This window comes from Haemaphysalis longicornis, unplaced genomic scaffold (genome assembly GCF_048455015.1).
Source record: "Haemaphysalis longicornis isolate Haplotype H1 unplaced genomic scaffold, Haemaphysalis longicornis Haplotype H1 scaffold_1, whole genome shotgun sequence".
Classification (NCBI taxonomy): Eukaryota; Metazoa; Arthropoda; class Arachnida; order Ixodida; family Ixodidae; genus Haemaphysalis; species Haemaphysalis longicornis.
Genome location: NW_027526203.1, coordinates 221,098,830 through 221,124,823, shown reverse-complemented (window position 1 = coordinate 221,124,823; position 25,994 = coordinate 221,098,830). Strand labels below are relative to the sequence as shown.

The window sequence follows — 25,994 nt, the reverse complement described above, 5'->3', positions numbered from 1 at the left end:
GTCAGAATAAATGAGTACGCAATTAGTTCGTCGCTGAAAATACCGCAGTTAGATGCCCCTCGTGGGTACCTACAAGTGCCTCATTGACATTTTAGTGATTAGGACAGTACTTCTCGAGTTAGATAATTAATTACGATTAATTAGTTAAGCCTCATTAACGAAAAAAATGCTGCCCGCTTCTCCACAGTACTGCAAACATTATGCACTAGGTTTTCTCCGGGTTACGCCATTAATCTTTTTTTAAACCTTGGTGCATGATAGCTGGGACACCCTGTATATATTGTAATGAAGAGAAGTGAAAAGACTAACGGACCTCGATCGTCCAATCCCTGTTCGGGTATGTGCCGGAAGCATCAAGCTGGCATCATCTCTGTGCGTCCTTGTGGTCAGATCAGCGATCCCCTATCCGGTTCACCTGGAACAGACTGCGCTGCTTCCCGCCTCTCGCTTTTACTGCTTGTTAGCCATTAAACCGCCTTGCAAGTGGTGGAGGAGCTGGGTACGAGGTGAACCAACCTGGAGCTTCGCAACCGCACCGTACCAATGCCCGTCAACCCCGTCGACGTAGGCCAACAGCCACCATCGCCGGTGCCAACGGTCATCTGTGCCGGCACCATCCGTCAGCGTGACCCGCCCTTTTTCACCGGCAAAGGTAATTATGATGCCGAGGATTGGTTGTCCACATTCGAGCGAGTGAGCGTCTACAACAAGTGGGATGACCAAGCTAAGCTGAGCAATGTCGAGTATTACCTTAGGGAAGTGGCTGAGGTCTGGTTTCGGAACAACGGCAGGACCATCAAAACGTGGGGCGAATTCAAAACCCTCTTCGCAGAGGCGTTCGACAGGCCAGCGGTGCGGAAACTGCACGCTGAACAGTGTCTTCGCGTTCGCGCGCAGCAGCCCGGCGAGAATTTCACAAGTTATATCGAAGACGTTGTGGATCTCTGCAGGCGTATCAACATGGATATGTCTGAGCAAGAAAAGATTCGGCACATACTGAAAGGAATTGAAGACGACGCGTTTCAGATGTTGATGTCCAAAGACCCAAAGACCGTGGCTGAGATAATTAAGCTCTGCCAAAGCTATGATGAGCTGCGGCGGCAGAGGAGTTTTGTTCGACAGTCGCTCGGGACGGGCGCAGAGCTGTCAAGTTTATCCTTCAGTTCTGAACAAGCATCGCTTGAGATGAGGATTAAGGACTTCGTCCGGGAAGAGGTCGCTCGGCAACTTTCGCTGGTACCTTTTGTAGAGCAGCCTGCACCAAGTTTGCCTCAAGCTGTTCAGCGCACCGTCAGGGAGCAGGTCGCCGAAGCCCTATCACCTGCACACCAGTCAACTACACCCGCTGCCCCGCTGACTGTTCCAACCATGGCTACCATAGCACCGCCAGTGACCGCTCCGTTGACGTACGCCGAATGCGCGGCAAGGGCTGCCCCGCCACTTGTCCACTCATTTGTCCCCTCGTTTGGACCCTACATGCCAGCGCCTGTGACGTTCTCTCCTCAGCCAGTCTCCCAGTTCCGCCGTCCCGCGCCATTGGCTGTACAGCAGACGAATCCGTGGCGCACTCAGGACAACCGACCTATATGCTTTTCCTGTCGTCTCCCAGGACATGTAGCACGTTACTGTCGCCGTGCAATGCAGCAGGTTGAAGCATCTCATAGCCCAGTGTATGTTTCCCGCCAAGCTCCCCGTCGCGCACCTGCGGGACCGCCGTCACCATCCTTTCAATCCGACCATCAGACGTTCGCGAGTCACCGATCGCCTTCTCCTCGTCGCCGCTCCATCTCTCCTATGCGTCGTCAGTCAGCGCCTCATGACGCGGGAAACTAATTCCCGCAGTTCCGGAGGCACGAACTGCGTACGTAGCAAAATGTCAAAGTCCTCGTGTATCTCCGAAAAAATGTCGTCGACGTAGTTGTTGAAGGAGTTCCTATTCTTGCTCTTGTCGATACTGGTGCCGCGATTTCTGTTATGAGTGTGAAACTATGCCGCTATCTGAAAAAAGTTATGACGCCACTGTCGGGACTTTCGCTTCGAACTGCAAGTGCTGAACATGTGTCACCACTGGCTGCGTGCACTGCTCGAGTAGTGATCCAAGACACTGTCTACACCATCGAATTCGTTGTTTTGTCTTCATGTTCCCATGACGTTATTCTTGGATGGGACTTCTTGTCAAGCCATAACGCAGTAATTGACTGTGCCAAGGCTGAGATTGAACTTATTTCCCAGAACGATCCGCCGCTGTCTGAGCATTTGTTTGGTGAATGGAAGATTACCGTGAACGAAGACGTCGATATCCCGCCGCTAAGTTCCGTAATGGTTGACCTTGCTAGTGCGCCCGTACCCGATGGACCTGTCCTATTCACACCAGGCGACCTTTTTGTTCGCCGGAAGGAGTTGCCACTCCCATTCGCCGTTCTTACAGTGCAAGGTGGGCGTACGAGAATGTTTATCTCCAATCAAACCCACTGTTCTGTCATCCTGCTCCATGGAGAGTCAATTGGCCATGTTGAAGCTATGCGCTCCATCAGCCGCTTCGACGTTTGCGATGATCCCGCTGCGCTTTCGCTCACTGCCCTGGACTCGTCCATTTCTACCGACGCTTCACTGTCCGCCGACGTGTTCAAGAAGTCCCTGGACGCCGATTTGGATCCCACACAGCGCACGCAGCTTCTCGCCCTTCTTAACAAGTTCCGTTCTTCCTTTGACTGTGCACAAGCTCCGTTGGGTAAAACGTCAACAGTCACCCATCACATCGACACAGGCGATCATGCTCCCTTGCGACAACGACCCTACCGTGTGTCGGGGCCGGAACGTGGTGTTATTAGTGAGCACGTGGATGACATGCTACAGCGCGGCGTCATTCGGCCGTCCCAAAGCCCATGGTCGTCGCCCGTGGTCCTCGTGACAAAAAAGGATGGGTCTTTGCGCTTCTGTGTTGACTACCGCCGCCTAAACAAAATTACCCGCAAGGACGTTTATCCGCTCCCTCGCATCGACGACGCTCTCGATTGTTTACACGGTGCAGAATTCTTCTCGTCCCTTGATTTGCGCTCGGGCTACTGGCAAGTGCCGGTTGCGGAATCGGACCGCCCCAAGACCGCATTTGTTACCCCGGACGGTTTATATGAATTTAACGTCATGCCATTTGGCTTATGTAACGCACCTGCCACATTCGAGAGAATGATGGATAACATCTTGCGTGGTCTCAAGTGGCATATATGCCTTTGTTACTTAGATGACGTCGTCGTATTCTCTCCCGATTTTGACACACACCTAACTCGTCTCCACCAGATCCTGGCGTGTCTCACCGCTGCCGGCCTCCAACTAAACTTAAAGAAGTGTCGTTTTGGTGCGCGCAAGTTGACTATTCTAGGCCACGTTGTTTCAAAAGATGGTGTGTCGCCTGATCCCGATAAGCTACGTGCTGTCGCCAACTTTCCGAAGCCGACTTCCTTGAAAACCCTCCGGAGCTTCATCGGGCTCTGTTCCTATTTCCGACGCTTCGTCAGAAATTTCGCTACCATCGTTTCCCCCCTAACAAGACTGCTGAACGGTGATAACGCTCTTTCTGCGTGGTCCCCGGATTGTGATGAAGCATTTTCTTCCTTGCGACGCCTGTTAATCTCACCACCTATCCTCCGGCATTACGACCCAGCAGCTCCTACGGAGGTGCACACTGACGCCAGTGGCGTCGGTCTCGGTGCAGTGCTTGCCCAACGGAAGCCCAACTACGACGAATACGTTGTAGCGTATGCAAGTCGAACTCTCACCAAGGCCGAGCGAAATTATTCCGTGACCGAAAAGGAATGCTTGGCCATAGTGTGGGCGCTCACCAAATTCCGCCCCTATATTTATGGCCGCCCCTTTGCAGTTGTCACCGACCACCACGCATTGTGCTGGCTGTCGTCTCTCAAAGACCCCATGGGACGACTTGCTCGTTGGGCCCTCCGTCTACAAGAATTCGACATTCGTGTTATGTATCGATCCGGCCGCAAGCATTCTGACGCCGACGCCCTCTCTCGCTCCCCGGTGTCCGCTGATACGGCACACCTCAGCACAACGGACTCTACCTTGTCGTCGCTGACTCTCTCAGACATGGCTTCCCAGCAGAAAGAAGATCCATGGATCGCTACTATCGTCAACTTCCTGTCTTCACCGTCGACCCTTCCTCAGCCTAGGGCCCTGCGTCGCCAGGCTGCTCACTTTGCCATTCGCGACAACCTCCTCTACCGCCGCAACTACATGCCGGACGGCCGCAAGTGGCTCCTTGTGGTTCCACGGAATCTCCGCGCGGAGGTGTGTGCCGCTTACCACAATGATCCGCAGAGTGCTCACGCGGGACTCTTGAAGACCTATACCCGACTTCGTCAAAGGTACTACTGGCGTGGTATGTACAGCTTTGTGCGAAGATTTGTTCGTGCCTGTACTGATTGTCAACGACGTAAGTCGCCTGTCCCCAAGCCAGCCGGCCCGCTGCAGCCCCTGCCGTGCCCCGTTCGTCCATATGAGCGCGTTGGCATTGATCTTTACGGCCCACTGCCATACTCTTCTTCTGGTAACCGGTGGATAATTGTGGCAGTAGATTACCTAACCCGCTATGCCGAAACAGCAGCGCTTCCCGCTTCCACGGCACGTGAGGTTGGTGCATTCATTCTGCACTCCCTTGTCCTACGCCACGGTGCACCACGGGAACTCCTAAGCGATAGGGGGCGTGTATTCCTCTCTCACGCCATCGAAGCGCTCCTCGCAGAATGCAAAATTGTGCACCGCACCACATCCGCCTACCATCCCCAAACCAATGGACTGGCAGAAAGATTCAACCGCACGCTTGGGGACATGATCGCAAAGTATGTCGCGCCCGACCATTCGAACTGGGACTCCGTGCTACCGTTCGTAACGTTCGCTTACAACACGGCTGTGCAGACCACTACAGGTTTTTCACCTTTCTTTTTGTTATACGGACGGGAGCCATCGTGTACAATGGATAACATCCTTCCCTACAGCCCTGATCCGTCCGAATGCCATCTCCTTTCCGACGCAACGCGCCATGCAGAAGAGTTCCGCCTGCTCGCACGTTCATTTACATCGAACGACCAAGCTCAACAGAAGCACCGTCATGACCAGGAGCACTCATCGACTTCTTACAGTGCTGGCGATCTCGTTTGGCTGTGGATACCGTCTGCCACTCCTGGTCTCTCCTCAAAGCTCCTTTCTAAATATCATGGCCCCTACCGTGTCATCGATTCTTCCTCCCCCGTTAACTACGTTGTAGAACCACTGAAGCCAACGGAAGACCTTCGCCGTCGCGGCCGCGAAACTGTCCACGTCTCTCGCCTAAAGCCCTATTACGATCCCCTTGTGCTGCACTCACCGTAGGTCGCCAGGGTGGCTCTCTCTTCGGCGGAGGGTGATTGTAATGAAGAGAAGTGAAAAGACTAACGGACCTCGATCGTCCAATCCCTGTTCGGGTATGTGCCGGAAGCATCAAGCTGGCATCATCTCTGTGCGTCCTTGTGGTCAGATCAGCGATCCCCTATCCGGTTCACCTGGAACAGACTGCGCTGCTTCCCGCCTCTCGCTTTTACTGCTTGTTAGCCATTAAACCGCCTTGCAATATATATATATATATATATATTGATTGTGATTGATTCTGGGGTTTAACGCGCCGACGCAACGCAGGCGATGAGGTGCGCCGTAGTGGAGGGCTCCGGATTAATTTTGACCACCTGGGGATCTTTAGCGTGCGCCGAAATCTCGTACACACGGGAGTTTTTGCTTTTCGCCTCCATCAGAAAAGCGGCCGCCGCGGTCGGGAATCGAACCCGCGACCTCGTGCTCAGCAGCGCAACGCCTTAGCCACTGAGCCACCGCGGCGGGTATATATATATATATATATATATATATATATATATATATATATATATATATATATATATATATATATATATATATATATATATATATATATATATATGTCATGTGTCAGGGAACCCCCCCTGAGAGCGGATGCATCGAAACCCTCCCAAAAAAGGAACAAAAAAGAACAAAGGAATGGCAATTTGAAGTGCGCGCCAGGAGCGCACCAATCAGCAAGCGCCAGCGCCGACGCACCGAGGAATCATGGGCAAAGGTGGCAGCGCGCTGGTCGGCCAATCAGGGAAGGCCGCGCATTAGACAAGTGGCGGGATGGCCATATAAGGACAGGAAAGAAACAAGAAGCCAATGAGAGTGCGCCACGGGAGAGCCCAGAGGGTATAAAAGCGGGGCGCACAAGGAGAAGGGGGAGGCAAGACAACGGGAGGCAGACAACCAGGAGGTGGCCGGAGCACGTGAGCTTCACGGAACGAGCCAGGGGGACGCGGCCAGGCCATCGACCACGCCATTCGAGCCTGGGCGGGAGCGGGCCGACTTCGCATCGGCACCGTCATCCTAGGTGCACCACAAACCTGTGTCTTCGTGGCCCCAGCGGCATCGGTCGGGCACCAGCGGTCAGCGTCCACGCTCCGTCGACGTTCGTCTCGACGGCCCCGAAAGGCGACGTTGGGGCCGAGCCTACCTGGAACCTTCAGCGGCAGCGGCTACCAGGTGTAGCCATCGAGGAAGCATGCCGCGCAAGGGATGACCGCGCGCGTCGAACGCCGGCATCAAGGACATCCAGCGGGAGCGGCTACCAGGAGGTAGCCGCAGAGGAAACGTCAGGACGCGCGGAGGCCACGCCGTCCAAAGAGTGACCGCGCGCATCGAACGCCGGCACCGACAGAGCAAGAAGAGGACGGCTACCACCGAGTCGCGGTCACGCAAGGGTGCGCCACGTCAGCGCCGACGACCGGGGTAGGCCAGTCCAATAGGGACGCACTCATAGGACACAACTAGGGAGTTGTGGTTTAGAGAGATCACCTAGAGGGTGATAGAATAAGTTGATTCGGACGAACTGTGTAGAACTTTATTGTATGGAATTTTGGGGTAGAGTTGAGTTGTAGGTTGGGATTGTTAGTTAGAGATGTGTGTTTATCGTTTGTGTGTGGTTTAATTATTGAGTGGTTTGCGTTAGGGTTTTTTTTATTGTGCATTAAATGGGTGTTTTGTCCAACTCGCCAACGGCTTCCCGGTGTCCATTGCTCCGAGCTGGTTAAGACCACCCCACCATCCGTTCATGTGACAGTATATATATATATATATATATATATATATATATATATATATATATATATATATATATATATATATATATATATATATATATATATATATATATATATATATATATCATCCCCAAGTGCAGGAAAAAAAATACCTTGACATAAATACCCAAGACAGTGGTGGGGAAACAGCCCCGCTGGTAGCGTAGTGGTTATCGCACCAGACCGGTATTCTTGAGGTCGTGGGTTCAGATCCCACCTGGCGGGCCATTGTTCTCCACTTTCTTTCATTCTTTCCAAATTCCTTATCTGTTTCAATGACCTACCACATCCTCCCCTTTGCTTTCCCAGGTTTTCTTGACTGCCAACTCTTATTTCTGTATTATTTTCAACGAGCCCCTCATTGCCTGTTCTGATTCCCTATAAACATATATATATATATATATATATATATATATATATATATATATATAGGCGAGCTCGCTTATAACGAACACAACGGGAAACCGGAATAACTTCGTTATATCCGCTATATCGTTAAAAACGGGTTCGCTATAAGTGGGCTATACTGTATATATATATATGTATATATATATATATATATATATATATATATATATATATATATATATATATATATACATAGAAAGATTGGTCAGCAGTCTACAATGCCAGAGGAGGCATAGGGGTGTGTTTAGGCTCTTTTCTTTTTTACTACGGTTAATGAAGTAAACATTTTTTTTATTATACAGGAGAAAGAAAGAAAGAAAAACACGCGCCCAGAGTGGGGACCGAACCCACGCCTTTCGATTACATGTCGAATGCCTTACCAATTCGGCTATCTGGGCGACTGTATTCTCCTTCACTTTCTGGGCTATTTATATTTACTAGAAGTGTATCTGACACTTGAGGGTGGTAGCCAGCGCCACTCTGACTACACGGAGAGAAGGGGACCTTCTTTTCAACCCCCGGGGCGTGACTCCAACGTCTACAGCCTGTCATGAGCGGGTAACTGGCGGGAAGCCCTCTTATGCTACCTAGGCATCAAGGCTGCCTGAACCGAGACCCTCGCTAGGCTTTCGCAGACTAGTATGGTAAGGAAATGAGGGGCTCGTTGAGGAAATACAGAAAGATAGGTCAGCAGTCTACAATGCCAGAGGAGGCATAGGGGTGTGGTTAGGCTCTTTTCTTTTCTACTTCGGTTAATGAAGTAGACATTTTTTTTTATACAGAAGAAAGAAAGAAAGAAAAACGCGCCCAGAGTGGGGACCGAACCCACGCCTTTCGATTACATGTCGAATGCCTTACCAATTCGGCTATCTGCGCGACTGTGTTCTCCTTCACTTTCTGGGCTATTTATATTTACTAGAAGTGTATCTGACACTTGAGGGTGGTAGCCAGCGCCACTCTGACTACACGGAGAGAAGGGGACCTTCTTTTCAACCCCCGGGGCGTGACTCCAACGTCTACAGCCTGTGATGAGCGGGTAACTGGCGGGAAGCCCTCTTATGCTACCTAGGCATCAAGGCTGCCTGAACCGAGACCCTGGCTAGGCTTTCGCAGAATAGTATGGTAAGGAAAGAGGGGCTCGTTGAGGAAATACAGAAAGATTGGTCACCAGTCTACAATGCCAGAGGAGGCATAGGGGTGTGGTTAGGCTCTTTTCTTTTTTACTACGGTTAATGAAGTAAACATTTTTTATTATACAGAAGAAAGAAAGAAAGAAAAACACGCGCCCAGAGTGGGGACCGAACCCACGCCTTTCGATTACATGTCGAATGCCTTACCAAATCGGCTATCTGGGCAACTGTGTTCTCCTTCACTTTCTGGGCTATTTATATTTACTAGAAGTGTATCTGACACTTGAGGGTGGTAGCCAGCGCCACTCTGACTACACGGAGAGAAGGGGACCTTCTTTTCAACCCCCGGGGCGTGACTCCAACGTCTACAGCCTGTCATGAGCCTGTCTTCCATTCAGGTGAGAGTGCCCCTTCTCCTAGCATTCATTGAAAAGCGTAGTGAGGTCGGCGATGGTAGAGTCGTCGAGGTTTCCAAGTAGCTTGTTAGTTATTTTGTCGGGGCCCGGAGACGATTTGGTTTTAAGGTGTTGGATGGCGGCACGCACTTCCGCCTCCGTTATGGGTGCGTCCAGCTCTGGGTTGGGATCCCCACAGTAACTTACAATGAGTTAGGGGGGGGGGCAAACAGGAGCGTATTTATTCTGAATATAATCGAGGAGTTCGGTGTAGGTACCAGTGAATTGATGTATGATGTGGGATACGAGTTGGCATTGTGTGGTGCGTGTGGAAGAGGAGTCAATCAGGTGTTTGAGTATGTTCCACGTCTGGGAAAGATTGAAGTGCGAGTTGAAAGCCTCGCATGCGGAATGCCAGTTATAATTGAAAAGCTGGAGGGTGTATTTGTCAATGTCGCGGTCGAGGGCAGCTATTCTCCTTCGAAGGGTTCGATTGTGCCGCTGTTTAGAGAGGCGTTTCAGGAGACTAGCCTTTGCTTTTCGCATGAGGGCGAGTTTGGAGTCAGGTTCTCGGGAATAAACTGGGATGTCTACTGTTTGTGTACAGTTGCGTAGGCGTTCGTGTAGAGCTTCTTCCCACGTTGCGAGGTTGGCGATGGTAACTGGTGCAGTGGGGGTTTGATGTCCTATTTTATGTGCCCTGAATGTGTCCCAGTTTATTATTCGGGCCTGTTTATTTTGATTGGGTTGTATTGATGGTAGGCCCATTTCAATTTTAATAATTTTATGGTCGCTGCCTAGATCGGCTTGCGTGTTGGACCAGATGGGAGAGGGACGTGTATTTTTGTGTAGGTGAGGTCGGGAGAGGTGTCCTTGCAAACACCATTTCCTAAGCGAGTTGGGAATGCGGGGTCTGTGAGTAAGGTGAGACCTAGCTGTCGGCAGTCTAACCAGAGACAGCGCCCTTTGACATTTTCTCTTGGGTAGGCCCATGCGGGGTGGTGGGCGTTGAAGTCTCCTGCTACTACGAGGGGATGTCTGCCTGCCAGAGTGATCGCTTGTTTAAGGAGTAAGTGGAAATGGTGCTGTAGTCGGGGGCAGCTATATATGTTTAATATGAACACACTCTGCTTTCGTTCACTGGATCGAGGAATGAGCTCGATGAAAACATTTTCCATGTGTGTAGGAATGGGAAGCTCGTGTTGTATTACTGGGAGGTTACAATGGATGAGGATGGTCGTTTCACGAGGTCGGGGGTCACTGTTTGGAAATGATTTGTATCCTGATAATTTTGGTACGCAGCCCATCTCCTGCAGGCAAATGACATCTGGGGGTGGGCCTAATGCTTTAGAGTCTATGTGGTGCTGGAGATTGCCACGTTTGCGGCGATATCCCCGGCTATTCCACTGCCAGATAATAATGTTCTGTACCTCCATTATCAGAAGTGGCGTGGGTTTTGGGTCGGTCGTAGGGTTTGGAAGATTTTTTGGATAATGCGGATGGTCGGGCACACTTGGCTTCAAATACAGTCATTCGAGAATTAAAGTCTGTATCTGAGAGCGGAGCGTCGCTACCAGTTCGGCAAAAGGTTCTAATTGTTTAGCTACCGTTTCGGCTAGATTTGCACGGAGTTCTCGCATTTGTGATTCAATCTCCTCTTGTGTGATGTATTCGGGTGTTGGTTTGTACGAGAGGGGCACGCGGCGCTTGGCAGGGTGGGATTCGGCATCGATTGCATTGTCGCGCGAGGTGGAGGCTGCGGAAGGAGGAGGAGGAGGACCGCGAGGAGGAGCGGGATGAATCGTGTTAGTCGAGGGCCTGAGGAATTTGGGTTCTGATTTCGGTGTAGAGGGGGATTCGGTATCCATCGCGTCGTCCCGCGTGGTGGAGGTTGAGGGAGGAGTAAGGCTGTTGATGGATGCCTTGAGAGTATTGAGTTCAGTTTTTAGGGTTTCGTTTTCAGCTAGTACCATGTCCAGTAATTGCTTAAGGTGTGCTATTTCGTCAGCTTTAGGAGAGCGGGAGGCCAAAACTTACCAGCCTACCCTGGGGTGATGACCCGAAGTGCGCTGAGGAGGTTTTTCGCTTGAGTCACCAGGCCTATGCTCGTACGTTGAAGTGTTCGGCGGGAGACGTGCTGTGGGCGGAGCTTCGTGTTGAGTGGCAGCTGTCGTTTTTGGAGGGATGGCAAGTTTTTCGCAGACTTCTGGGGCCCATTGCTGGGATGCGTCAGTGGAAACGGCACCAACTTGCCGCTGTGTGCAAGAAGTGCGTGGATGTGAAAGGTGTATTGGCGGCTGGAAACGTTGCTTACACAGTTTATCACCCATTACGTGGCGGCCTCCACACAACACGCTCGTGGGTTCGCATGAGTGTTGGTCACTTGGAGAGGCTTGGACACCGCACTGTTGCCAGCGAGAAGGGTCAGGATTGGGACATACATCGGAGCGGTGACCAAGAGCCCCACACGATAGGCAGGCTTCCGTCTTTCTTCGAAGGATGTGGCAGCGGTACTCTGCTCCTCGGTAGTAGAGGTAGTGTGGCACCCGAAAGCCTTCAACTACAATAAGGACGGTGTTTGTGCGACCCATGCGGCGCGCCTGTAGCGCGGTCGGGTTGCCCGAGTGTATAATGCTTGCTGTGATGTCTCCGGGGGAGTCGTAGGCGGGGATTCCGTGAATGACGCCTTTGGATGTACCTTGATGGCTGGCCGCATAAGAGGTGGTCGGGTATTCTCGGTCACGGAGGGAGAGAGAAGCAATAGCATTGTATTTCTCTGCTTGTACAAGACTCGGAGTGCTCACTACTACGATATTCTTTTCTGGATTTTCTGGCTGTAGATGATGATGTTGACGAAAGCTTTTTGCCTATTAACCCATATACGTCTTTCAGAAAATAGTTAGATAGCTCTGTTAACTGGTTTATTCAGAGGAAGGGTTCGAAGCCAGTAAACCCCGGCTACTCCATTTCACTGAACGAAGGGTCATAGTCCGATTTAAGAAATCACAACTACAGGCGAATTCGACAAGGCTCCCGCGGTAGAGTTGCTCCTGTGTTCATATTCAGGAATTCGCGGTGAAAGGCTTACACTATCCGTTATTATTTCGAAGGGATACCTGTTCAGTTAAATAACTAATTGGAGGCACGGACAACCTGATTTTGACGGCGAGCGTCTGGGCGTATACCTAATAGTTTCTGGACCCATTATGGTTAGCTACTGCTATTGTTTGAGGCACAGTTAACGTTTTAGCCAGGAGTATATTGGGCAATGTAATAATACGCTGGAAACATCTTTCTAGTGCTCTCCGCATGCGCGGGATGGTGAATTTTCACACTCATTTTAAAGGAGCCATGAAGACAAAACAAAAGTTTATGTTATTCGAAAGATTTCGTGTTTTATAGTGGCCCCAGCGCTTGTGCGAATGCAAACGATGATTTATTCACTGAGAAATAATTAAAGTTAAAATTTTGATTTTCCCGTCAAATCATGCGTTTTTGTGGTCTGCATGACATCACAGGGCTGTGTTTACCGTTGGTGAACCTATATGGCGCTACCACACCGTGACAAGCTATTTTCTGCCTTTGGTTTGTTCGGGAACGTATTTCTCCCTGGCTTGTTTTGTTCATGGAGACAACTGTTTCGGGAAACATGGTGCTCGCTCGACAAATACGCCCACGTAAGGCATCGTCGCTTGCGTCAATCGGCCAGTGTCGTCTGAAACAACCCCAAAGCCCCGCATTCATGTGCAGCTAAACCAAGCATAGTGCGCGCAGTACCAACAGCCGTACGCATCGGTACTTTTACGTTTACGTGTGCTTTCGTAACTTCCACTCTTTTTCCCACCATTCTTAGGGCTTTAAAAGAACATTCCCTAAATTTAAGCGCAAATAGTTCGTTCGGAAAGCTTATAAGCTCTAAGTTGCGTTTGCTCTTGCCGCCCTCCGCCAATCGCAGAGCTGTCTGGTATGACATCATAGGTTCTGTTGCGGGAAATAAGCTAGTGGGTCGCATGGCCATTGCCTTTTTTCCTAATTATGTAGCTTTATTGAGCGAAGTTTACGTTAAAAGTGGTGTCAGTATGATTCTAACGAGGCAGTCTTTTATTAAATGAACGAAACTTGTGTTTTCTCTTCATGGCTCTTTTAACAGCAGAGCTGGTTAGGCCGAGCTTTGGCCCGATAGGCACAGGGGTAGCGGCGGCAGCGAACAACATAATAACACTAATTGGAAAGAGAACGTGAAACCTGTAGAGGCGCGAAGCATGCACTGTATAATACTCTAGTTACACGGGTACACTGAACCACGGTTGCGCCTAACTATAGTTACCCAGCTTAACCGCAGTTAGCGCTAACCATGGCCAGCTGCTGTTACACGCAATCCGAGCTTGTGTGCAAGCGGTTACGTGGTCTATGCAATCGCGGAATGACAAATTAGGTTCAAGCTACTGTAATGACAAAAAAGAGATGTTGCAAGTTTATAACAAACTATTAAAAACAATAGTCGCAAAACCATCGATTTGAGCGCACATGTTTGCGTTTTTTTTATTTATTAAACAGCAGAAATGTAAAAACAACCACTCAAACTGTCTATGAAGCCACTCAACAAGCCGAGGTCAGCCAAAGCTAGCGCTGTAAAAACGTTGTCGTCGGTCATCGTCGTGTTGTTTGAGTGTAATTTTGCCATTCCGGTTGGCTTCTGCAACCTTTTACCGCTTGCACTGTTTCGCGTTGCGTCAGGTATTGAGTGTGACTTGTTCGTCGTGTGTAGTGTGTGTGTTTTAAGTGGCGTCCGCACGACTTGCGTTCCATGAGCGAACAATGGCTCCAAGCGTCGTAACGCTTCTACGTGCTGTTGTTTCACCTGTCGTGGTGTTCGGTATGGTTTGTTTGCTGTGCGTAGTGTGTGTGTGTGTGTGTTTTTTAAGTAATGCCCGCGTGACTTCGTCACATTGAGGACGGTGGCTGTAAGCGTCGGAATGCTTCTGCTACGTGGTGCTTTGTTTGCTGCGCGTAGTGTGTGTGTGGGGGGGGGGGGAGTTTAAGTGACGTCCACACGACTTGAGTCACATAAGCGAACTTTGGCTAACTGTCGGAAAGCTCATGCGGCGTGGTACTGTTTCGCCTATCTCTAAGCGTCCAGTGCGCCTTGTTTGCTGTGCGTAGTGTGTGTCGTTTTGGGTAACGTCCACACGACTTCGTCCCATGAGCGAATGATGGCTCTTAGCCGACTGGTATTCGACGATACGTGCGACGACGGTGAGATTTAATTTCGGAGAGCCTTTGCCGTAAACAGGCAGCTATCTACCAGCTACAGATGCAACAGCAGCATCTGCAGGTCTAAATTGACGAAATAGATGAAGAGCTCCGGCAGACGGCCAAGAGGCGTAAACTGCGCATGACGGCAATCATGCGACTTTGCTCCCGTGAGCGGCATGTGTGGTCGTACCACCGAAGCAGTTCGTGGTATGATACTACACTGCCAAATCTCCCTGACTTGGTTTGGCCGAGCATCTGCGTCAGTTTGAGACAGTACTTGGTTTTCCCCAGGGAGTTGGTGCCCTTGACGGTTGCCACTTGGAAGTGTGCCCCCCACAGTTAATGCGTCTGACTACTACACCTACAAGGGTTGGTACAGCATCATTCTGGTGGCGTTTGCTGACCACAATTACAAGTTCTTGTCGACAAATGTTGGGTCACCCGGGAATAACCATAATTCCAACGTCTTCCGCAGGTCGAAGGTGCCAGGTGTCCTGGCTAGCCAGTTGTTCTCAATGGAGACAAAGGTTGTGAAAGGTATGAATGTTTGCCCGCTTCTCGTCGGAGATCAAGCGTTCCCCTTGCAGGCACACCTGATGAAACCGTTTCCGTGCCCTGGTCCTCATGAATCTTCCTCACAGACGTTCAATTATAGACTATCAAGCGCTAGGCGCGTTGTCGAGAATGCCTATGGACGGCTCAAGGCGCGCTTCCAAACGGTGCATAAGGGCCTTGAATGTGACATAGATAATGTCAATAGTGTTGTTCGGGCCGCCTGTGTCCTTCACAACATTTGTGAGCAGCTCAGGCACCACTGCGACACAAGCTGGGTCGACGCTGTCCGCTGTGACAATGAAAGACGTCCTCAGCCAGTCCGCACAAGTAACCGGAGAGAGCCGTTAGGGGTGGCAGTCAGGGTGGCCCTTGCTCAGCATCTAGCTAAACGTCAGTAGGGCACAGCAAACGTATGTTCGTGTTATTTCCGTTTTCTCTGTGGCAGTGCCATCACTATGTTTGCTGCTCTAGTTCCATTTAGAGCATTCGCGTTTGTTACAGAGTTGTTGGTTCACCCTTTTTTGTCACCAGAATGTTGGTTCTTGGTCTAGAAGAATTGCTAGCCTGTCTGGTTTTGTTTCCTGCATTCGTGTTGTCTTACGCAGAGATGTCTGTTCCTTGTTTTTTTTCTAACTTACCACCAAGGTATCATGTCTTGTTGGAGAATGGCTGGTCGGTGTTGGTTTGCTTAGAGCATTCGTGTTCTGGAAATTCCATCTGTGGCACTGCCATTGTTGTTTGCTGCTCCAATTTCATTTGGAGCATTTGTGTTTTGTACAGAGTTGTTGGTTCACCCTTTTTTGTCACCAGAATGTTGGTTCTTTGTCTAGAAGAATTGCTAGTCTGTCTGGTTTTGTTTCGAGCATTCGTGCTGTCTTGCGCAGAGTTGTCTGTTCCTTGTTTTTTTAACTTACCGCCAAGACGTCATGTCTTGTCGGAGAATGGGTGCTCGATCTTGGTTTGCTTACAGCATTCGTATTATGGCAATGCCATCGTTATGTTTGCTGCTCTAATTTCATTTAGGGTATTCGTGTTTTGTAGATTTCTTTGTTCACCATTTTTTGTCACCAGAATGTTTTTTTGCTCTAGAAAAATTGCTGGTTGGTCTGGTTTTGTTTCAAGCATTCGTATTGTCTTGCGCACAGTTGTCTGTTCCCCCTCCCCTTTTTTACCTTTTCACCAAGACGTTGCGTCTTGTTGGAGAATTACTGTTCGCTCTGGGTTTGCTTAGAGGATTCGCTTTGTTTTGTGCCAAGTTTTGTTTCCCCTTTTTTGAAGTGCACGTCACTTTAGGGGCCCAGCCTGTCTTCTTGGCTTGTGTGCGGTCAGGCTATCTAAACGGACACAGGCTACCAAGAACAGAGCTCCCGCTCGTGCTGTTTCAGACAAGAAACCAAATAAAAAAGGCATGTGGCCTGTCTCAGGGGAAGGGGCGCAAGCACTGCGACAGGGGGAAAATTTAATTGCATTGAAGAAGCTTCTGTTCAATTCATCAAGAGAAGAGGGAGAAAGAGAATGAAATTGTGGAAAATGGCAGCAGAGCCCCTCTGGTGAATCACTGCTCTGCACTTCCGACAGCTTTCACGTTGAGTGGAACTGCTTTAATTTTTTAACTTGCCACCAGAACGTACCATCTTTTTGGAGAATGGCTGGTCTGTCACTTTTTTTTTAGAGCATTGGTTTTGTCTTAGAGGGAGTTCTTTGTTCTAATTCTTTTTGTTGACCAAAATGTGGTGTCTTGTTGAGAAAGAATTGCTGCGGTTTCTGGTTTCGTTTCGAGCAATCGTTTTGTCTTTCACAGGGTTATTTGTTCTTGCTGCTCTTTTAAAAGACAATAGTCTTTCTCGGGTAATTAAACGTGAAAAGTTTAGTGTCTTTCTGTTTGTCACTTGATTCAGCCACTCAGCTAAAAATAAAAGCATGCGTGGATAAAATATTTGCCAAGACCATTTCAAACTACATAAGCTAGGGGCGTAAATCATACATATCAACATTGTTTTAATAAAGAAATCACTGTGCATGTTCAAGGTAAAACATATCTACACAGCTCGCGCTAGTGCTATTCCTTTAGGGGTTAGCTTTTATCACAGTGAAGAAAAATACACGTGGGGTTGGCCAGTTAATAAAAATATGCTGTTAAAAGTGATTTAATAAAAAGAGCAGTTTCATGGATGGGGCGTGACAGATGACTTCTTTCTCGTGCCTACAAGTTGCTGTTTGCCCTCGATGAGAAGAACTCTTTCATCATTTCCATCATGCCTATCTCTGCTGTAGTGGCTCGCCTCTGGAGCCTCAGCATTTGGGCTTGTAGCCGGTGGCGCCTCTTTTCCGCTTTGGCGGCCCGCGACGAGTCCTCCTTGTGGAGGGCAAGCAGCTGCTGTAAAATGGAGGCGTTTGGCCACATCCTAGCCATTCCATTAGAGTTGGTGCCACGGGCTGGGTTGGCTTGCGATTGGCTTGGCCCAGCAGTACTTGCTGCAGTTGCGGTGCAGTTGCGGCTTGGCCCGGCAGTTCCGACGATCCTATTGCTGGTGTCGCCATTACTGGGGCTGGCTTGCGCAGGCTCAGTTGGCCAATGTCTCCCCTCATTTGCAGCGTCTGCGTCGTCCCACGACGCGACTACTTCAGATTCTTCTGGAGCTGCGTCCACGACTGGCACGTGTGAACAACAACATGGCGCCATTAACCCGCACTTGCCATTCCACTACAGGACATCATCATTACCTCATGTCAAACTCATTGCGCCACAAAGTACAGCCAGAGAGAGAACTTTATTTTTTCCCATCTATTTGTAAATAGGACTCATCCTTCTCTCTCTGCGGCAGCCAAAAGTCCCCTGAGAACTTGCTCATATCTCTTTTTGATGTGTTCTATTTGCATATTTTGGTGACTTGTAAGTTGACGTACGGAGTGGACGACGAATGCCTGCACTACTATTATGAAGTTTGCCTCTCTCAATCTTTAATGGCTGTTGGCACCCCTTGAGATGAGCCACATCTTTTGATTGGTGCTCAGCTTTAGTGACCCAATGGCTTACCCAGTGTGTTCGTTCGCATGCAGTGAAAGCTTAGGACTGACGTTTAGCGATGGGAGTTGAATTTCCGTCACAACTACTGCAATGTTTCCTGTTTCTTTTTTTGTGCGTGTCAGGCCTGCATTCAGTGCATATACATTGTAAAATGTATCAAAGCGGCTCTGCAGCACAAATCGTCAAATTTTGCATCCATCAAATAAAAATGAACAATGTCCAAGACCGGTGTTTTCAAGAAAATGTGTATCCACATGCAATACATGTAATTAAGGTGTAAGTTTTAAGATTTTGCCCCCGGAAATCAACATGTTCAGCTACTTTCAGCTCATATGTGCATGCAGAAATAATTTCTAGTACGAATGACCTGCTACAATATTGTAAGAAAATGAAAAGTACCTCCATGTTCTCCTCCACGAGGTCGTCATCATTGAGAGGTAAGCTCGCAAGGAATTTGCGGAGGAGATCGTAGAAGGGCCAATCTGTTGGCTCCCCGCCAGTTCTCTTCCCGTCTCGGTGCTCCTTCCTTTAAAATATGTAATTATAGAAACCATGGCATACACTGTTTCAAAAAGAGACACAAGGTGCGGTCAGCCTGCATACAATACAGAGATGACCTCACTGAACTCATGCTAGCAGATGTCATGCGGCTTATGAACTGTAGCTCGCTGTTTGGATCGTATGGCGCGCGCGCGGCAGTGCCACCAGTGCCACTCCGCATGCGGGCGCGCGTACTACTATGTGCAGTTTGCGAAGCTTCCAAATTATGCATGCATCGCTAAAAAATAAATTCAGAGCTTAATCAAGGGGAACTTACTTAAAACGGTTTGCCAGGTTGTTCAACTTCTGCCGCAATTGTTTAACTGTGTACGGCCCCTCATTCACCGGTAGCCTGTTGTTGAGTTCTTTCAACATTCTCAGGTAAATTTTTGGGTTGCGGGATGGGGAGCGGAGGGATTCGAGGTTGTTCTGGGAAATGTTTATCAGCGCCTTCGTTGTCTCCGTCGTCCACAACACGCGCTTCGCATCGGTCGCCGCGCTGCACTCGTCCATCCCTGTAATCGCGTCCGACGCCATGTTTGCAGTTTGAAAGCCCAAACTTAGGTTGCCGACCGAAGTTAGCGCGGACCATGGTTAGCGGGATAACTGCAGTTAGGTCTGCCGTGTAACTCCGGCCGACTATGGTGAAGTCGAACTGCGGTTAGGTTAACCATGGTTAAGGGTGCCCTTGTAACTACGGTATAAGTGTATTCTTGGCGCCTTGGCGTTTTCGCCAACGGAGATGAAACTATTGGGAGGTAGAGGTATACAGCTTTGCTGTAAAAGTCTCCTATCTAGCGCGAGGCGTAAACGAGCGCACCGGTGTTTTTTAGTACGTGTTACGAAGCGCTAGAGCGCGAGCAGTAAACAAGTGTCCCGGTGTTTTATATTACGCGTGACGTTCTCGTGTGAGGCGTAAACGACTTTGCCGCTACTTCAGTACCGTGACTACATGAGACGATGATTACGACGACGATTACGATGACGACGATGAAAGGAGACGCCAAATGCCCCAGCCCCCAAGGGGCTTCGCCCCTAGAATTCTCTGCCCGCGGTCGGTATCGAACCTGGGTTCCTCGCGCCATGAATACCAATTGAGCTCTCATCGCATTCCGGTCGCACACCATTTCCTTTGGCTTCGTAGCGCGGGCGTTGACTTTAGACTGGAAAGCCAGTTACAGCACAGGCTAACACGGCCCACTTTGGGGAAGATGTGAAAGCCTGCAAGTGGAAAGATTCAGGCCTGGCAGTCTTGGAGAGCTTTCAGCAGAAAGTTCGGAAATAAATGTGAGGTGTAACAGCTGGGTCTCCGACGAAGGGAGGGGGCCACCAGGTATGGTTTTTCTCATGCCTCGAACCACTACTGCAAACTTCGCCCTTATTTTAACAAAAAAATTGTGTATGCAACGCCGAGTCGCATGAGGTGGAAGAGAGCTTCCACAATTGGTGGCAGCTTTGCACTCAATCGGAACTGCAAGGTTGAAAATATTTCAATTGAATGGAAAGAACTGTGATGAGCAGAAACTTCAAAAAATTTTGTCAGGGGGTCTCAAGGCAATAGGTTACGTTATTATTATTACTATTAATATTATTATTATTATTATTAGTAGTAGTAGTAGTAGTAGTAATAGTAGTAGTAGTAGTGTTAAAATTACACTCTGGTATTATGCCCGAAAAATGAGGGGCTACATCAAAAACGATATGTGTGTGGGATCGTTTCTATAAACCTTGAACAAAAGCCATTTTGCGTTTCATACCAGCCAAACTTTAGCCTTTTCTTTTCGAATTTCTTGGTTCTATACAAGTGTGTTCTGAGGTTGAATAGTTTTACCAAATGACAGCCCTGATTTTCGCCGCTTTCATTTCAGGCATCCTACATAGTGTAATAATTAAAGCCGGTACATGTTTTCCGAGAAAGAGCGATTGAACGTGAAGTGCAAATCATACAGAGAATTTTGCGTTCTGTATAATGTTAGTACACGTATTAAAACCTATGCAGTTACCCAGTTATGCATTCCATAAAATCGTGCCCCTCTGTCTCTGTGCTATTTTGACGCTGTGCTCTTTTGTCGAGGGGCTCTTCTGTCGCGTTCACTTTTGACGCTGGGCTCTTCTGTCGCGTGCTCTTCGTGCTCTTTGTCGTGGGCTATTTTGATGCCGCCCCGTAGCATTCATCATTATGATGGCGTCATGTGAACGGCTAAGTATTTAAACGATGGGACAGGGCTTATGGGACAGCCTCAATATTGTATATTTTGTGGGTGATGGTCAGTTTACGGGAAAATGAGATGTTTGCATTTTGATAAGGAGCACGAGCCATTTGTTTCACCATAAACGATTGTGTCAAGCTCATTTCACAGTGCAACGTTATCGTCGGAGCTTTATTGGCAGAGTAGAGGACACAATCTTCAGCGAAAGGTCTTAGTTTACGTTTTGTATTAGCATGCAGACCGTTTACGTAGATTAGGAATAAAAGCAGTGATAGACTGGCACCCTGGGCAGGCTCGCGATGTCACAGGCAGCAGCCGTGATGGGTTGGTATTCGCGAACCTGAATTGCATGGGACCTGTAAAAAAGTCCTGAACCCAGTTATGTTAGAAGGTAATCCAAGGCAAGTTAATTTTCATAGAAGGAGGTTATGTAACATGCGATCAAAGTGCCTTTGCGAATTCTAAGAAGATGGCGCTTGTTTGAAGATTGTTATCCATGGAAAGTAGTATGTCGTGCGTAAACTCAGCGAGCTGTGGGTCGCATTAATAGAATTCTTTAAATCCATGTTGGTAAGTGAAGAAGAAATTCATGATGTCCAAATGATTCATCCCACAAGACGCTATTATGTGGGCGAGAAGCTCGGACCAAATGCTGGTGAGGGAAATAGCGCTGTAATTAGCTGGGGAAGAGTAATTTCCTGATTTGAATACAAGTTATTTTTACTTTTTTTCAGTCCTCTGTAACGTAACCTGGCGCAAAAATCGATCAAATATTATAAGCAGAATTTCACGTGAAAAAGCACAGTATTTTTAGTAGCTTACTGGTAATCTCGTCGCAGCTGGCAGAAAATGTTAACGTGAGTTTACAAAACTATTTCGGCTATCCCCTTGATAGTAAATTGAATACCAGGCTCGGTGGGGGGTGGAGTGTATGGTTGGGTGGCGATGGTTGCATTATCTACGGGATTGAAACAAAGGTAAAGTAATCGCTGAGAAAGGTGCGCATTTGTCGCTGTCTATAGGTTGTCCGTCCGTGTTTGAAAGTTCAAGTTGAGTACTTTCCTACCCGTGGCTGGCGCGGTTCCTCAGAGCTGGCGGGATTCCACAGATTCCCGGTACCTCCGAGCAGGTACTTCCCGCCGCACTTGTAGTGCTGGACAAATTACGAAGGTGCGGAAAATATCATTGCCATGGTTCTCCGGAGCATGCACGAAGACTACGAAGATAGCTAGATGCGACGAAGATGCTGAGCGCATACCTCGCGCTCAGAGCTCACTTCTCGGGGCACGAGGCTCGCCTCTCGAGCAGTCCAACATCGAGCGCCCGTCCTGGGTGCCACGCAAACAAATCTTCTTCTGTTTGTACCAGAAAGAGCTTCATATAGGGGTTCCCGCCATGCCTTGGCTCAACATTTTTTGGTGCCGACGACACGGGACCCACAGCCGCGACCTGCCGAGAGCATCGCGGTCGCGGAGCCACCATGGAGAAGCTCACGTTCAAGAAGACATCGATGCGGGCGCAGAACACAAGGATCAGCAGCGAGAGAGAGAGAGAGAGAGAATGAATAAATATTTTATTTGTCAAGCAGAGGCTGCAGAGGCTGATAATGGGCCTCCCCCCGTGGAAGACATCCCTAGTCCGGGATGCCTTGACTTCGGCTGGCTATCCTTGCTCGGGTCAACAGGCTGAGCTGGGTATCCGGGTCTGGGCTGGCCAGGGAAGCCCTCCACTTCTCGTAGGTAGGGTTGGGAAGTGGGGGCAAGTCCTGAGTACGTTGGCACTCCCATAGTATGTGGTAGAGGGTGCCAGGCCGGAGACAGCGAGCACAGAGGGAAGGTTGTTGGGTGAGGAAGATGAGGTGGAGGTGGGTGGGATGCGGGTAGGTATTCGTTTGGAGCCGTTGCCGAGTTGTAGCTTCTCTGGATAGGCGACAGTGTGGTGGTAGTAGGCGTGGGCGAGTTTGCCTGTAATGAGCGAGAATGTCCGTGTAGCCACTCACTGGGAGGGGTTGCTCTTGAGGGGTAAACGTTGGCCACTGTTGGCAATGGCTCGGTGTATCTGATAGCGAGCCGCGGCGTCAGCCGCTTCATTCCCAGGGATGGTGGCGTGGCCAGGCGCCCAGACCATACGGATGTCAGGGGTCGTTGAGCAATTTTTGAGGGTGTGAAGGGCTGATGAATAAATTCGTCCAATGTGGTAGTCTCGGCTGGCTGTCGTCAATCGGTGAAGATGGTGACTGGTTCAGGGCGGGAAATGTAGGCCAGGGCAATGGCTATTTCTTCGGCGACATCGATTGAGCTCGTGGTAGTAGTGGCGGCATTGACGCATTGGCCAGTATGAGTAACTACACAGGCTACGCGGCCGGTGCACCCAGGGTAGGCGGTAGCATCTGTAAATAGGGCGGTGGGGTCTTTCCCGTATCGCGCAGTCAGGGCTCGAGCATGGGCAGCCCGGCGGCCAAGGTGGTAGTTGGGGTGCATATTGCGAAGGATTGGGGCCACCCGGATTCCAAATCGCAGGGCTACAGGAATGCGTTGTTTTTGTTACCCCGGGGGCATCGAACGGAGTAGTAATGCTGTAAGGACCTGTCGACCTGTGGGAGTCAAATGCAGGCGCCATTTATTGAGCTGAATTATGGACTTCTTGCAGCTCTTCGTACGTGTTGTGAACTCCCAAAGCAAGTCGTGTCTGGGTCGCAGTAGCAGTGGGGAGGCCAAGCGCAGTTTTGTACGCTTGGCGAATCATCGTGTTGAGCCGAGCCTTTTCTGTTGTTTTGAGAGCGAAGTACGGGTTTCCGTACGTAATACGGCAAATAAGAAAAGCTTACAGTATTTTTAGTGTATCTTGCCCTTTAAGGCCTCGACGGCGGTGGCACATGCGTTGCAGAATGTGCATCAATTGTGACAGGGTTTTGTGTAGCAGGGAAATGTATGAAGTCCAGAGCTGTTTTTGGGTATTGTTCATCAACGAGTTAAGTGCCACCATGGCCGATCCTTGGGCAACGACCGACCTGCTAACGCCGCTTTACGAGAGGCTCAAGGTGAATAACGACGAGCTACATGAGATCAACGCAGAGCTCGAAGCTTACATTCAGAATCAGGAGGCATTTGAGGCCGAACATGCGAGCGTGATCGAGTATCTAGATAACGCGACACGCGTCCTCTCTGAGCTAAACAGCAAGAGCCACCGCCTTTCCCAGGCAGCTGCAGCTATGACGGGACCCGTAACGAACGTCACGCCCCGAGTCGCTGCTACGACTTTGGGGAGAACTGGGCCAAGCTTACTGAAACTGACCATCACTCCTTTCTATGGGGACCTGTGCCGATGGAATGAATTTTTTGGAGCAATTCGACCAAATGATAAACAAGAATATCGGCCTTTCAGCTTGCGAGAAATTCAACTACCTACGACTCTTTCTGAAAGGAGGGGCCGCTGCGGCAATCAGTGGGCTACCTACGACGGAGGCTTGCTACCAGGATGCTCTTGCAATGCTGAAGAAGCGTTTCAGTGATCCCACACGACTCGAGCACGAGTATTTCACCAGGCTCCGAATGGTGACCCGATCAGGTCCCCAAGTGACAAAAGTGGCCTTCGTAAGCTCAACACCACGTTTTAGTCAACATCCGTGGACTCGAAACCCTCGGAGAGAAACGGTCCTCCGTTTCGTCAATGCTCTCAGACATCCTGTTGCGAGCGCTACCGCACGACATCGTTCTCCAGCATCACCACACGCACGCTGCTGAAACGTCTACACCGCAAGCAGGCGCACCTGAAGAAGTGACAACAGCCCTAGACCGGCTTCTGAAGTCTCTTAGCAGCGAGCTGGAGAACCTTGAAAACAGTGACAGTTAACAGTTGGCAGCTGCAGTTCACGGCGGTTGGACTCAGCTAATCTTCGTGCTGTATTATTACAGGCTGTCATCGGCGTGCCTTGTTCCTGACCTCGTGCGTTTTTGCCGTCAGCACCCGTGCTTGGCTCGCCTCGTGTCCGTCTCCTGAGCACCCCTTGCGGCTGCGCGGACGACACGTGACCCATCGGAGAAGTACAAAACAACGCACCAAGGCACAGGATCGACAGTTGGCAGCTGCAGTTCACGGCGGTTGGACTCAGCTAATCTTCGTGCTGTATTATTACAGGCTGTCATCGGCGTGCCTTGTTCCTGACCTCGTGCGTTTTTGCCGTCAGCACCCGTGCTTGGCTCGCCTCGTGTCCGTCTCCTGAGCACCCCTTGCGGCTGCGCGGACGACACGTGACCCATCGGAGAAGTACAAAACAACGCACCAAGGCACAGGATCGACAGTTGGCAGCTGCAGTTCACGGCGGTTGGACTCAGCTAATCTTCGTGCTGTATTATTACAGGTTAGTTATTCTGTTCTGCACTGTTTTTAAAGCCCTTTTCCACGCCGTGACTGCTGCGCCAACATTTGTGTTTGTAAATCCTGTTGTACTACACGATGCCCACTAACGCCGAACTCACGAAAAGAATCGAGGAGCTCGAGTCTTTGGTGGCTGGCCTCGCGTCGAAACTCGAGGGAAAAGCTGAAAGGAAGGGGGAGGTTGATGAATTGCGTGCGAGTGTAGACTTCATGAGCACGCAGTTTGACGATCTGCTGAAGAGGCGGGAGGAGTTGGAGACGTCCAACAAGGCACTACTGGCTTCCAACAAGGATCTCGTAGCTAAAAATGAAGCCTTGGAAAAACGCCTCGCCAACATGGAACAGTACTCTAGACTGAACAATGCTGAGATCAAGGGCGTACCGGTCACCAAGGGCGAAAACTGCTTGGCCATCCTGACGGCCATAGGGGACGCAATCGACTGTCCAGTCTCTTCAGCTGATTTAGATGTCGTTCACCGAGTGCCTACTAAGGGGGAAGGAATGAACATTATTGCTCGTTTTTGTAGTCGCGAGAAGAAGAATGACTTTGCTCGAAAAGCGCGCAAGGCCCGTGTGATGACCAATCAGATTGGCTTTTCTGATCAGTCACACGACCCGGTGTATGTGAATGATCACTTGACGTATGAGAACAAGAAATTATTCGCACAGGCCCTCGCTCTCAAGAAGACGCACTCGTGGCAGTTCCTCTGGACGGACAATTGCCAAATCAAAGCGAGGAAAATGTGCGACAGCAAAGTCTTTCGCATATCATCCGAGGCAGACCTGCGCTGTTTCACGTAACTTTTTCATTAATTTGATCAGTTCACTTCAAGAGCATGCGCTCATCCTGTTAAGATGTCTTTGTTTTCCACAGATGAGTGTAAATCCTTGCTTGCTGACTTTCACCG

At 49.6% G+C, this 25,994-nt stretch overlaps 1 protein-coding gene across 1 annotated transcript; it reads left to right on the top strand.

The window, feature by feature from the left end:
- Positions 1–315: 315 nt before the first annotated feature.
- Positions 316–24,490, top strand: LOC144157772 (uncharacterized). Its single transcript, XM_077688539.1, has 3 exons — positions 316–1,488; positions 4,117–4,302; positions 24,389–24,490. Exons 1-3 carry the CDS (start codon positions 544–546, stop codon positions 24,488–24,490), a joined length of 1,233 nt encoding a protein of 410 aa, XP_077544665.1. The 5' UTR covers positions 316–543.
- Positions 24,491–25,994: the final 1,504 nt, after the last annotated feature.